We start from the raw sequence: 15237 nt of genomic DNA, 5'->3' as shown, positions 1-15237 counted from the left end.
GGTATGTGGTGTCTTTGTTCTCGTTGGTTTCGAAGAACATCTTTATTTCTGCCTTCATTTCATTGTTTATCTAGTCAACATTCAGGAGAAAGTTGTTCATTTTCCATGAAGCTGTGTGGTTCTGGGTTGGTTTTTGAATTCTGAGTTCTAACTTGATTGCACTGTGGTCTGAGAGACTGTTTGTTATGGTTTCCATTCTTTTGCATTTGCTGAGGAGTGATTTACTTCCAATTATGTGGTCAATTTTAGAGTAGGTGTGATGTGGTGCTGAGAAGAATGTATATTCTGTGGATTTGGGGTGGAGAGTTCTGTAAATGTCTATTAGGTTTGCTTGTTCCAGGTCTGAGTTCAAGTCCTGGATATCCTTGTTAATTTTCTGTCTCGTTGATCTGTCTAATATTGACAATGGAGTGTTGAAGTCTCCCACTATTAATGTGTGGGAGTCTAAGTCTCTTTGTAAGTCTTTAAGAACTTGCCTTATGTATCTGGGTGCTCCTGTATTAGGTGCATATATATTTAGGATCATTAGCTCTTCTTGTTGCATTGATCCTTTTACCATTATGTAGTGTCCTTCTTTGTCTCTTTTGATCTTTGTTGCTTTAAAGTCTATTTTATCAGAGATGAGAATTGCAACTTCTGCTTTTTTTTGCTCTCCATTTGCTTGGTAAATCTTCCTCCATCCCTTTATTTTGAGCCTTTGTGTATCCTTGCATGTGAGATGGGTTTCCTGGATACAGCACACTGATGGGTTTTGGCTTTTTACCCAATTTGCCAGTCTGTGTCTTTTGATTGGGGCATTTTGTCCATTTACATTTAGGGTTAATATTGTTATGTGTGAATTTGATCCTGTCATTTTGATGCTAGCTGGCTGTTTTGCCCATTGGTTGATGCAGATTCTTCATAGTGTTGATGCTCTTTACCATTTCATGTGTTTTTGGAGTGGCTGGTACCAATTGTTCTTTTCTATGTGTAGTGCCTCTTTCAGGAGCTCTTGTAAAGCAAGCCTGGTGGTGATGAAATCTCTGAGTACTTGCTTGTTCACAAAGGATTTTATTTTTCCTTCACTTATGAAGCTTAGTTTGGCTGGATATGAAATTCTGGGTTGAAAGTTCTTTTCTTTAAGGATGTTGAATATCAGCCCCCACTCTTCTGGCTTGTAGGGTTTCTGCTGAGAGATCTGCTGTGAGTCTGATGGGCTTCCTTTTGTGGGTAACCTGACCTTTCTCTCTGGCTGCCCTTAGTATTTTCTCCTTCATTTCAACCCTGATGAATCTGATGATTATGTGCCTTGGGGTTGCTCTTCTAAAGGAATATCTTTGTGGTGTTCTCTGTATTTCCTGGACTTGAATATTGGCCTGCCTTGCTAGGTTGGGGAAGTTTTCCTGGATAATATCCTGAAGAGTATTTTCCAGCTTGGATGCATTCTCTTCGTCACATTCGGGTACCCCTATCAAACGTAGATTAGGTCTTTTCACATAGTCCCATATTTCTTGTTGACTTTGTTCATTCCTTTTTACCCTGTTTTCTCTAATCTTGCCTTCTCGTTTTATTTCATTGAGTTGATCTTCGACCTCTGATATCCTTTCTTCTGCTTGGTCAATTCGGCGGTTGAAACTTGTGCATGCTTCGCAAAGTTCTTGTGTTGTGTTTTTCAGCTCCATCAATTCACTCATATTGCTCTCTAAGTTGTCCATTCGCATTAGCATTTCATCAAGTCTTTTTTCAAGGTTCTTAGTTTCTTTGCATTGGGTTAGAACATGTTCTTTTAGCTCATGGAAGTTTCTTATTATCCACTTTCTGAAAGCTGATTCTGTCATTTCATCACACTCATTCTCCATCCAGTCTTGTTCCCTTGCTGGTGAGGAGTTGTGATCCCTTGTAGGAGGAGAGGTGTTCTGGTTTCGGGTGTTTTCATCCTTTTTGCGCTGGTTTCTTCCCATCTTTGTGGATTTATCCACCTGTCGACTTTGTATTTGCTGACTTTCTGATTTTGGTAAGTTTAAGCCTGCAGCAGCAGAACTCATAAACCTCCTTTTCTTCCCCCCAGGTGTTCTGTCCCAGGGAGTTAGGGCTTTATGCGTTTCCGCTGTGCCACTGCCATTTTCCCTGCCCACAAGGTGGCAGCCTAGTCACACTCAGCCTGCAGAGGCTTCGCTGAGCTGCTGTGGGCTCTGCCCAGCTGCCGTGTGAACTTCCCTGCAGTCCTGTTTATATGGGTGTAGTTAGAACTGCTTCCGCTATGTTGGCCTGCCTCTGTAGTGACGAGCTCTCTGTAGTGGCGCGTTGCCTTGGTGATGGCAGATTGCCTTAGGTGCTGCAGGGTGCCTCTGTAATGGTGGACGCCCCTCCTCCACAGAGCTGGACCATCCCGGCTTCAGTTGTGTTTGCCATGAAAATCTCAACCCAGAGCGTTTCCAATTGCTGTTTTTTTGTTTTTGTGGGGATGGGAACAGCCAGGCCTGGTCACCTGGCTCCCTGCCTCAGAGCCTTTTGTTTTTTTGTTGGATGGTCGGCTCTCTACCAGATGACCTGGTTGCCTGTTGAATAGGCGCGGGGACCTGTGTGATTTCCCATGCGGCGACCCACTGCACTGACTGAAACCGCGGCTCTGAGATTTGTGGCGCTTTTTTGCCCGGGAATCTCCTGGCTTGGCTCCCTGCTTCAGCTCCCCTTGCTGGCTAAGAGGGGACACCATCTTGTTTACTCTGCTCCGGGAGCCGCTGCATCGACTGATACTGCAGCTCTAAGATTCATGGCACTTTTTTGCCCAGGAATCTCCTGGCCTGGCTCCCTGTTTCAGCTCCCGTTGCTGGCTAAGAGGGGACACCTCCGTCTTGTTTGCTCTGCACCGGGAGCCGCTGCATTGGCTGAAACAGTGGCTCTGGGATTCGTGGCACTTTTTTGCCTGGGAATCTCCTGGCCTGGCTCCCCGTTTCAGCTCCCCTTGCTGGCTAAGAGGGGACTCAGTCTCGCTCACTCTGCATTGGGAACCGCTGAGCGAGGGCGCAGGCCAAATAGCTGTGCTGGCCAAAACAGCGGCGCTGGCGACCCGTGGGGCTCCTCCGCCTGTGAATCTCCTGGTCTGTGGGCAGTAAAAATCCATCTGGAAATGCGGCATCCACTCACCCTCTGCACTTTCACTCGGACCTGCAATCCCAAGCTCCTCCTAACCGACCGTCTTGGATCTCTCCCCTTCTTTTTTTTTAAGTTTTTTTTTTATGGATTTAGGGCTACAAGCACAGTTGTATTACATGTATATATTGCATAGTGGTGAAGTCTGAGCTTTTAATGTACCCATCACTCAAATGCTGTACATCGTACCAAATAGTATTTTATCTCTCACCCCCTCTCACCCTCCTACCTCTTGGAGTCTCCAATGTCTACTATTCTACTCTGTACGTCCATGCGTATCCATTGTTTAGCTCTCACTTACAAGTGAGAACATGTGTTTTTTTACTTTCTGTTACTGCATGATTTCACTAAGGATGGCCTCCAGTTCCAGTCATGTTGCTGTAAAATACATGATTTTATTATTTTTTATGGCCAAGTAGTATTCCATGGTGTAATTATATCCCACATATTAATCCAATCATCCATTGATGGACACTTAGATTGATTCCATGACTTTGCTATTGTGTATAGTGCTGTGATAATCATACAAGTGCAGGTGTCTTTTTTATATAATGATTTTTTTTTTGAGATAAGGTCTTGCTCTGTTGCCCAGACTGGAATGCAGTGGTGTGGTCATGGCTCACTGCAGCATCAACGTCTTGGGCTCATGCTATCCTCCCACCTCAGCCTCCTGAGTATCTGGGACCATAATCACACACCTCCATGCTAGGCTAATTTTTAAAAAGTTATTTGTAGAGGCAGAGTCTCCCTATGTTGCCCAGACTGGTCTCAAACTCTTGGGCTCAAGTGATCCTCCCACCTCAACCTCCCAAAGTGCTGGGAATACAGATGTAAGCTACTGTGCCCAGCAATTATTTCTTTTATATAATAACTTCTTTTTCTTATGGAAGATATTCAGTAGTGGGATTACTGGATAAAAAGGTAGTTCTATTTTTAGTTCTTTGAGAAATCTCCATACTGTTTTCCACAGAGGTTATACTAATTTGTATTCCCACCAACAATGTATAAGTGTTCCCTTTTCTTTGCATCTTTACCAACATCTGTTGGTTTTTGACTTTTTAATAAGAGCCATTCTGATGGTGTGTGATGGCATCTCATTGTGGTTTTAATTTGCATTTCTATGATTATTAGTGATGTGGAGTATTTTTTCATGTTTGCTGGCTGCTTGTATGTCTTCTTTTGAAAAATATATGTTCATGTACTTTGCCCACTTTTTAATGGGGTTGTTTTTTTCTTGTTGAGTTGTTTGAGTTCTTTGTAGGTTCTGGATATGAGCCCTTTGTCAAATGAGCCCTTTTTTGTCTGTTTAATCTTTTGATTATTTCTTTGGCTGTGCAGAAGCTCTGTAGTTTAATTATGTTCCCTTTTCTTTAAGTTTGAATTTCTTCATCTATAATATGTGGATTATAACATTACTTACCTTGTTGGGTTGTTGTGAGGATTAAGTAAGCATGATAAGTGACATGGCCTGGTAAATATTAACAATAAATGTTAAAGACTGGGATAAGCTATGAAGCATTATAAAATATGTAATTCATAAATGTATTCATCTAGAATTTATTCTATTATAATTTTAAAAGGTATTCAGGCTGCATAGTGTATTTATCCTTTAATTCATTTAGAAGCACTATTGTTTTTTTTTCTTGTTTTTTTTTTTTTTAATTGTACTTTAGGTTCTGGGGTACATGTGCAGATCATGCAGGATTGTTGCATAGGTACACACATGACAATGTGGTTTGCTGCCTCCATCCCCCTGTCACCTACATCTGGCATTTCTCCCCATGTTATCCCTCCTCAACCTCTGCATCCCACTGCTGTCCCTCCCTTGGCCCGCTCAACAGACCCCAGTGTGTGATTCTCCCCTCCCTGTGTCCATGTATTCTCATTGTTCAACACCCACCTATGAGTGAGAACATGCAGTGTTTGATTTTCTGTTCTTGTGTCAGTTTGCTGAGAATGATGGTTTCCAGGTTCATCCATGTCCCTACAAAGGACGCAAACTCATCATTTTTGATCGCTGCATAATATTCCATGGTATATATGTGCCACATTTTCCTTGTCCAGTCTATCGTCAGTAGGCATTTGGGTTGCTTCCAGGTCTTTGCTATTGTAAACAGTGCCGCTATGAACATACATGTGCATGTGTCTTTATAATAGAATGATTTATAATCTTTTGGGTATATACCCAGTAATGGGATTGCTGGGTCAAATGGAATTTCTATTTCCAGGTCCTTGAGGAAGCGCCATACTGTCTTCCACAATGGTTGAACTAGTTTACACTCCCACCAACAGTGTAAAAGTGTTCCTATTTCTCCACATCCTCTCCAGCATCTGTTGTCTCCAGATTTTTTAATGATCACCATTCTAACTGGCGTGAGATAGTATCTCAATAGTTTTGATTTGCATTTCTCTAATAATCAGTGATGATGAGCATTTTTTCATATGTTTGTTAGCCTCATATATGTCTTCTTTTGAAAAGTGTCTGTTCATATCCTTTGCCCACTTTTGGATGGGTTTCTTTGCTTTTCTCTTGTAAATCTGTTTTAGTTCTTTGTAGATTATGGATATTAGCCCTTTGTCAGATGGGTAGACTGCAAAAATTTTTTCCCATTCTGTTGGTTGCCAATTCACTCTAATGACTGTTTCTTTTGCTGTACAGAAGCTCTGGAGTTTAATTAGGTCTCATTTGGCTATTTTGGCTTTTGTTGCCAATGGTTTTGGTGTTTTAGTCATGAAGTCCTTCCCTATGCCTATGTCCTGAATGGTTTTGCCTCGGTTTTCTTCTAGGGTTTTTATGGTGTTAGGCCTTAGGTTTAAGTCTTTAATCCATCTGGAGTTAATATTAGTGTAAGGTGTCAGGAAGGGGTCCAGTTTCTGCTTTCTGCACACTGCTAGCCAGTTTTCCCAACACCATTTATTAAACAGGGACTCCTTTCCCCATTGCTTGTTTTTGTCAGGTTTGTCAAAGATTAGATGGTTGTAGATGTGTGGCATTGGCTCCAATGCCTCTATTCTGTTCCATTTGTCTGGATCTCTGTTTTGATACTAGTACTATGCTGCTTTGATTACTGTAGCTTTGTAGTATAGTTGGAAATCAAGTAGTGTGATGCCTCCAGCTTTGTTCTTTTTGCTTAGGATTGTCCTGGCTATGCAGGCTCTCTTTTGGTTCCATATGAAGTTTAAGGTGGTTTTTTTCCCACTCTGTGAGGAAGGTCATTGGTAGCTTGATGGGGATAGTGTTGAATCTATAAATTACTTTGGGCAGTATGGCCATTTTCACAATATTGATTCTTCCTAACCATGAGCATGAAATTTTTCTCCATCTGTTTGTGTCCTCTCTTATTTCCTGGAGCAGTAGTTTGTAGTTCTCCTTGAGGAGGTCCTTTACATCCTTTGTTAGTTGTATTCCTAGGTATTTTATTCTCTTTGTAGCAATTGTGAATGGGAGTTTGCTCTTAATTTGGCTCTCTGTTAGTCTGTTATTGGTGTATAGAAAGGAGTGGTGATAGAGGGCATCTTTGTCTAGTGCGGATTTCAAAGGGAATGCTTCCAGTTTTTGCCCATTCAGTATGATATTGGCTGTAGGTTTGTCATAAATAACTTTTATTATTTTGAGATATGTTCTTTTGATACCTAGTTTATTGAGAATTTTTAGCATAAAGGGCCATTGAATTTTTCAAAGGCTTTCTCTACATCTATTGAGATAATTATGTGGTTTTTTTTGTCTTTGGTTCTGTTTATGTGGTGGATTATGTTAATAGACTTGTGTATGTTGAACCAGCTTTGCATCCCTGGGATGAAGCCTACTTGGTCTTGATGGATAAGCTTTTTGAGGTGCTGTTGCAATTGGTTTGCCAGTATTTTATTGAAGATTTTTGCATCAATGTTCATCATGGATATTGGCCTGTAGTTTTCTTTTTTAGTTGTGTCTCTGCCAGGATTTGGTGTCAGGATGATGTTGGTCTCATAGAAAGTGTTAGGGAGGATTCCCTCTTTTTGTATTGTTTGGAATATTTTCAGAAGGAATGGTACCGGCTCCTCTTTGCATATCTGGTAGAATTTGGCCGTGAACCTATCTGGACCTAGGCTTTTTTTGGTTGGTAGGCTATTAATTGCTGCCTCGACTTCAGACCTTGTTATTGGTCTATTCAGGGTTTCAGCTTCTTCTTGGCTTAGTCTTGGGAGTGTGCAAGTGTCCAGGAATTTATCCATTTCTTCGAGATTTACTGGTTTATGTGCATAGAGTTGTTTGTAGTAATCTCTGATGGTGGTTTGTATTTACAAGGAATCAGTGGTGATCTCCCCTTTATCATTTTTTATTGTGTCTATTTGATTCTTCTCTCTTTCTTTTTTATTAGTATAGCTAGCTGTCTATTTTGTTGATCTTTTCAAAAAACCAGCTCCTGGATTTATGGATTTTTTGAAGGTTTTTTGTGTCTCTATCTCCTTCAGTTCTGCTCTGATCTTAGTTATTTCTTGTCTTCTGCTAGCTTTTGAGTTTTTATCTTGCTTCTCTAGCTCTTTCAATTTTGACAATAGGGTGTCAATTTTAGATCTTTCCTTCTTTCTCATGTGGGCATTTATTGCTATAAATTTCCCTCTAGACACTGCTTTAAATGTGTCCTATAGAATCTGGTATATTGTGTCTTCATTCTTATTGGTTTCAAAGAACATTTTTATTTCTGCCTTCATTTCATTGTTTATCCATTCATCATTCAGGAGAAAGTTGTTCAGCTTCCATGTGATTGTGTGGTTTTGAGTGCTTTTCTTAATCCTGTGTTCTAATTTGATTGCACTGTGGTCTGAGAGACTGTTTGTTATGATTTCCATTCTTTTTCATTTGCTGATGAGTGATTTACTTTCAATTATGTGGTCAGTTTTAGAGTAAGTGCGATGTGGTGCTAAGAAAAATGTGTATTCTGTGGATTTGGGGTGGAGTGTCCTGTAAAGGTCTATTAGGTTCGCTTGGTTGAAAGCTGCGTTCAAGTCCTGGATATCCTTCTTGACTTTCTTTCTCATTGATCTGTCCAATATTGTAAGTGGAGTGTTAAAGTCTCCCACTATTATTGTGCGGGAGTCTAAGTCTCTTTGTAGGTCATTAAAAACTTGCTTTATGTATCTGGCTGCTCCTGCATTGGGTGCATATATATTTAGGATAGTTAGCTCTTCTTGTTGCATTGATCCTTTTACGATTATGTAATGCCCTTCTTTGTCTCTTTTGATCTTTGTTGGTTTAAAGTCTGTTTTATCAGAGACTAGGATTGCTACCCTTGCTTTTCTTTACTCTCCATTTGCTTGGTAGATCTACTTCCATACCTTATTTTGAGTCTATGTGAGTCTTTGCATGTAAGATAGGTTTCCTGAATACAGCACACTGATGGGTTTTGACTTTTTATTCAGTTTGCCAGTCTCTGTCTTTTGATTGTGGCATTTGGGCCATTTACATTCAATGTTAATATTGTTGTGTTTGAATTTGATCCTGCCATTTTGTTACTGGCTGATTGTTTTGCCCATTAGTTGACATGGCTTCTTCATTGCATCGTTGTTCTTTACCATTTGGTACGTTTTTGCAGTGGCTGGTACTGGTTGTTCTGTTCCCTGTTTAATACTTCCTTCAGTAGCTCTTATAAGGCAGGTCTTGTAGCAGTGAAATCTCTCAGCAATTGCTAGTCTGTAAAGGATTTTATTTCTCCTTCACTTATGAAGCTTAGTTTGGCCAGATATGAAATTCTGGGTTGAAAGTTCTTTTCTTTAAGGACGTTGAATATTGGCCCCCACTCCCTTCTAGCTTGTAGGGTTTCTGCTGAGAGATCTGCTGTGAGTCTGATGGTCTTTTCTTTGTGGGTGACTCGACCTTTCTCTCTGGCTGCCCTTAGGATTTTTTGCTTCATTTCAACCCTGGTGAATCTGACAATTATGTGCTTTGGGGTGCTCTTTTTGAGGAATATCTTTGTGATGTTCTCTGTATTTCTTGGATTTGAATGTTGGCCTGCCTTATTATGTTGGGAAAGTTCTCTTGGATGATATCTTGGAGAGTGTTTTCCAACTTGAGTTCATTCTCCCCGTCACATTCAGGTACGCTGATCAAGTGTAGATTAGGTCTTTTCACAGAATCCCATAGTTCTTCGAGGCCTTGTTCATTTTTTTTCACTCTTTTTTCTCTAATCTTGCCATCTCATTTTATTTCATTGATTTGATCTTCTATCTCTGATATCCTTTCTTCTGCTTGATCGATTCAGCTGTTGAAACTTGTGTATGCCTCACAAAGTTCTCATGCTGTGTTTTTTAGCTCCATCAAGTCATTTATGTTCTTCTCTAAGCTGGTTATTCTAGTTAGCATTTCATCTATCCTTTTTTCAAGGTTCTTAGTTTCTTTGCATTGGGTTAGAACATGGTCTTTTAACTCAGAGAAGTTCGTTATTACCCACCTTCTGAAGTCTACTTCTGTCAATTCATCAAATTCATTCTCTGTCTTTTTTCATTCCCTTGATAAGAGGAGAAGAGATGTTCTGTTCTTTGATGGTTTCATCCTTTTTGCACTGTTTTTTTTCCCCCATCTTTGTGGATTTATCTCCCTTTGATCTTTGAAGTTGGTGATTTCAGGAGGAGTCGCTGAGTGGATGTTTTTTCTGTTGAGATTGGAGCTATATCTTTTTTGGCCTGTAGAGGGCATTGCTGGGCTCTCTCAGGCTCAGTCAGGTTGTTGGGTGGGTGGTCCTTCCCTGGAGTTTGTTTGCAGGTGAGATTGGCCCCACCTTCCCAATTGCGTCTCTCCCAGAGCTAGATCATCCTGGTTGGGGTCAAACTGGTGTATTTGTTGCCAAGCTCTCTAGCGAGGGCTTCAGTTTGAGTTCTGTGGAGGTGGGGCCTGCCAGGCCTTATGGTCTGTTTCCCTGCTTTCAACTCTGCCTCCCTCTGTGGACAGTCTGTCCCACTGGCATTAGTTCAAACTTCCACGCAGGTCCATGTGCCTACTTGCCACTCCCAGTGGGAGCTGCTTCTCAGATTTGCAGCAACAACCCACGGTACCCCACAGTCTGGCAGGGCTCTCATGGACTGTGGGTTGTAGGAGGGATAAGGCAAGCACAGATTCTGAATTGGAGCACGAGGGGGCGAAGTCCCCCGACCCTCTGAGCCAGCTGCACGTTTCAGGTGGGGACATGTCCCCCGTCTTAATTTGCCCCCCTGGGCAGCTCTCGCCCTGCGGCTTCTTCCCTGGGCTATTTTCAGTGCCCTATCAGTCCCACTGAAATGAACCAAGCACCTCATTTGGAATCATGAAGTCCTCTAGCCCTCTGCATCTCATTCGCTGGGAGCTGCATTCCGGTGTTGCCTTCTCACGGCCATCTTCTGCATATCCCTTTGAGTCAGTTTTTTAAGATGAGCCCTTTTCATAGATTTGGGTTTTTATTTTCAGTTTTCTTGGATTGCAGCTTTAAATATTAGTTCCATTCCATTCCTTTGTTTTTCTTCTTTAGGGCCTTCAATTATACATATGTTGTTTCTTTTTGCCTGTGTTCTATTTCAGCCATTTTCTACCTGACTCTTTACTTTTTTCCTCATATCATTTTTATTCTCTTGGTTGATTTCCTGCATTTTTTCTTTTCTTTGTTTTCTTTTCTTTTTTTCGAGACAGAGTCTTGCTCTGTTGCCCAGTCTGGAGTGCAGTGGTGCGCTCTCAGCTCACTGCAACCTCTGCCTCCTAGGTTCAAGGGATTCTCATGCCTCAGCCTCCTGAGTAGCTGGGATCATAGGCATGGGCCACCATACCCAGCTAATTTTCATATTCATTTTTTCAATATGCCTTATTAAACTTTCATTTTACCTATTCTCCCTTGGACACATTGCAATATAGTCATTTATTAGATTTTTTTTTCCATACTGAGTTTAATCAATTATTATCTTTGTTTTTTAAATTTATTTTTTTTCCATTTTTGAATTTTTGATTCACAATTTTTTTTATATCCCCTTATGGTTGTTTGAGATTTAATTTAGTTTGGAGTCTTGCGATATAATTTTCTTATGCTTTTTGTAGTTTTTAAAAATCATTTTGGGGTTTTTGTGTTTTTTTGTATTTGTTTCTAGGAACAGGGTTCAAGAATAAGGTATTTTTATTCTGTTTTCTATTTTTCTCCCATACTAGCTTTTTATAGATTTGTTCTATTTTATCACTTTATTTCATAACATTACGTGATTCTTTATTCTAGCATATTATTGGTTAAGGCAGTGTTAACAAAAGGACCAATGATGAAGTTAACATATTGTGGATATAGAATTTAAAAACAAAGGTGAAGAGAAAAGTAGAATAATAATATAGAAATGGTCCATGTTCTGATGAAGTAGAAGTAAAACAAAATGTGGAGGAGAAGGCAGGGAAAGAGGAGCGTCAAATAAAGTCTTTGATGTTCAGTTTGTAGGTGGGAGGTAAAGAATACTAGTTTGAAGAGAGAGTTTATAGGATTCCTTGTTTAAGCGTGGTCTGATTTGACAGTGGGACAAGGTACAGTCTCTTTAGTAAGTAACCTTTTTCATGTGATGGGAACATTGTCTGATTTTTATTTGTTTGGACAGGAAACTAAATTTCTTCCTTTTACTACTTCTTTTCCTTTTCACCGTCCAGTCTCCAAAGGGTCTCTCCCTTTCTTACCAGCTTCTCCCCTAGAATCAATACCTTTCAGAGCCTTGAAGGCCCACTTTTAAGTCCTTTTTCTTGTAGTCAATGCTCTGACCTACTAGGACGCTCTTCAGTATTTTCACACTTAAACTGAACTTCCTAGTGTTAATTTTAGATCAATCTTAGGTTTCCCCTCTTCTCTCTTCAATACAGTTTTTCCTGACTTGGATGGAAATGTGAGAGACAGAACCCTCTGTTTTGGTGTTCATTTTAATACTTATGAGTAATTTCAAATTTGGGCATTCTCTGACTTCTATTTATGCAAAGGATTTGAGACTTTATATCATTTTATTTGTCCTTCATGTTTTATAATATTTTTAGAGGATATGTATGGAGATTCAGATTTAGACATTCATCATTATCCTCAGCTTTATTTTTGTTTAAGGATTATCTAGCTATAAATTACTCTTTAAAGTAAGTGGGAACAAAACCCTACTCATTAATCATTCAAGGGTTAAGCCTGAAATTTTTATTGGTTCAGATATTGAGTATATTTTTTGGTAGTGGTTTAGAAATTTTACTGAAGTTTATTCAACTCAATTTTAGAATACATATTTAAAATAATATAATTTTTCTAAATGTTGTAAATAAATTTCAAAAGTGTTTACAACTAATATAAAATGGGTATAACAAAAATATTTCCCTTTTTTGCCTTCATTAACTAAAGAATATTTTATTTGGTTGTGAGATGTTGTTTCAGAACTCTTAGAGGCCCTGGGTAATTGTATAAAGACTCAAAATTACACAAACGATATGCTTAGGATATAAATTATGTTCATACTGTGAATTTGCTAAGCAAATAATGGGAAGCTTAAAAAATTAATCACCATATTCCTGAGACCTTGATTTTATTTTTAATGAGAAGGATATCCTGCTCACACTTTTATATTCTTTTTTAATATATAATTTTGGTATATGTATTCTGAAGTGGCATAGAACATGTTTCTTTTGCATGTCCAATAGACTCTGGAAAATATTTTAAAGTATTAAGCATGTATAAAATTTTGTTTTGCTGAAAAGGAAATGATACTCGCTACTACTTTGCTCCCTCAGGCTGCTTTGAGTCTTCCACGAAGACCTTTCCTTCACTGTTCTTCTGTGATACCTGTCGTGGTTCTGACCCTGAAATTTACTATGCACCTTTTCAAGCTCAAAGACTCATGGTGCTTTCTTCCCTGGATGTTATTTATATCCTGGACTTCACACCATATCCGAGATGGGATTCGTCATGGTTTGTGGATATGCCCATTTGGAAAAACTTCTCCTTTGCCATTCTGGCTTTATGTAATAATCACATCATCTTTACCTCACATCTGTTCGTTCATTATGTATTTAACAGGAACCAGACAAATGATGTCTTCAAAACATGGAATTCGTATTGATGTCTGAGGTAACCACACAGCAGTCTTAGAGAAGCAAATGGCTCAGATGATGATAATTAAGAGTAGCCACCATTAAAGTTAATTTTTAAAAACACAAGTGTTTATAAATTTAATTATTATAATTCTGCTCTTGCTCAGGAAGCATGTACAACTTTAAAAAAATTAAACTTGTTATTATTCTATTTCTCCTATGACAACTCTAGTGCAATATTAGAGTTTCATTTATTCCATGATATATTTTTATTGTTTTTTTTCTGTTTATCTGGTGTTACTAGTAGTTCTGTTAGATTAACATCCTGTTTATTTTCTGGAAATATACCTGAAATTTATCCATTTCTTAATGAAAAACAGCTCATATTTTAGGATAACTAATTTGTAAAGTGTTAACATTGTATTTGGATCCACATTTTCTTGAGATATTGAAATGGTGAAATTGCCAAATAAATGATATGAATCATTTAACTATACAAATGTATAGTTAATGCTAACATGTATTTATTTTCATAAATGTTGATCCTGACTGAAGTTTAATTTACAGAATGCTTTATGAGTTATGATTACTGGCAGAATCTTCTTCAGAGCACTTGTGACACATCATTATAATATCCAGTAACTAACGTTAGATCTAACTTATTTCAGAAATTAATTTAGGAAATAATTATTAAAACATGTTGGCTATAGTAACAGTTTACCGAAGTAGTATTTTTTTAGTATCTCTAGCCTAGAATCTCATGTGTTAGTGTTTTAACTGTTTTGAAAAACAAAACTAAATTTAATATTTGTTAATAAATAACAAATAAAATATTGATACTTGGATCATAACCATAACATTTTAATTCATGCAAAAAAATAATGACCAGTAATGTCATTTCAAATGTTAATTCCTGAATGTACCATCAAAATTGTTTTAGTTGCTATCAGTTTGTTTATATACTATTCTAAAACACTTACTAATTAAGTATATTTGTAATCATCCTGATACTGAAAGACAGGATATATTTTTTTCAAAATAAAGTTTTAGGAAATTTGCTTTTTCCTTTGTTCTTTCAGGTTGATCTTCTATTACAATGATTCCTCTTTAGTAGAGAAGGAAAATTTAGTTGCTATACATCTTATATTTGCACAGTTTCATGTTACTTTGATATTCAAGTCAGTGACCTAAAGGTACCTGCTTTTCTTTTGGCACATGTGCCATCTGTTGTCTTCAGATTTTCTTACAGTTTGTGATTTATAATGCTAGTGATTGTTGTGCCTTATTCTCTGAGGAAGAGTGGAGGGTTCATAAAGCAATGCCTTATCCACAGCAGATTTTCTTGTATATTAAGTTAAACAGAGTTCTGTAAATTATTATGAAGCTTCAGGCTCTTTAGAGGAGTTTTTTTTCTTGTTAACAAATTGGTTGCAATCTATTATATTCTGCAATTGATTAGCTATTACAGTCTAATTATTTTTCAAGAGTAATTATTGTATAAGTTTGGTTGGTATAATGGTAAATATTACATAGGGGGATAAATTTGATTAGAGATTTTTTTAAGCATCCAACTTCAGAAATACATGGTAATAAAGTCTGTATCTTGTGTAACAATTCCTGACTAAATTGCAAAACCTTTTCTACTTTTTCTTTCTTCATATTAAACAAACAAATATCATTAAAATATAGGGCCTTATTTAAGAATGCTACATAGCAACCAGACGCGGTGGCTCACACCTGTAATCCCAGCACTTTGGGAGGCCAAGGCAGATTGGTAACTTGAGGTCAGGAGTTTGAGACTAGCCTGGCCAACATGGTGAAACCTCGTCTCTACTAAAAATACAAAAATTAGCCAGGTGTGGTGGCACACACCTGTAGTCCCAGCTACTTGGGAGGCTGAGACAGAGAATGGCTTGAACCTGGGAGGCAGAGGTTGCAGTGAGCTGAGATGGGGCCACTGCACTCCAGCCTGGATGACAGAGGGAGACCGTCTTTAAAAATAAAAATAAAAAATAAAATAAATAAGAATGCTACATAGGCATTTTTGGGGTTGTCAAAACTTTCCTTTATTAGAATGG

General features: G+C 38.5%; 1 protein-coding gene across 11 annotated transcripts in view; it reads left to right on the top strand.

The window, feature by feature from the left end:
- TMEM267 (transmembrane protein 267) overlaps window positions 1-14760 on the top strand; it is a 48933-nt gene extending 34173 nt beyond the window's left edge. For all 11 annotated transcript variants that reach the window (XM_064375956.1, XM_064375953.1, XM_064375950.1 and 8 more), the window contains one exon: window positions 12860-14760. In XM_064375956.1, the coding sequence (XP_064232026.1) occupies window positions 12860-13195 (336 nt within the window). In that variant the 3' untranslated portion in view covers window positions 13196-14760. The remainder of the gene's footprint in view (window positions 1-12859) is intronic.
- Window positions 14761-15237: the final 477 nt, after the last annotated feature.

The sequence above is a fragment of the Aotus nancymaae genome, unplaced genomic scaffold (assembly GCF_030222135.1).
Source record: "Aotus nancymaae isolate 86718 unplaced genomic scaffold, 86718_ANA_hifiasm-v0.15.2.pri h1tg000014l, whole genome shotgun sequence".
NCBI lineage: Eukaryota > Metazoa > Chordata > Mammalia > Primates > Aotidae > Aotus > Aotus nancymaae.
Note: the sequence above shows the minus strand (reverse complement) of the source record. Positions and strands in the feature narration are given on the sequence as shown.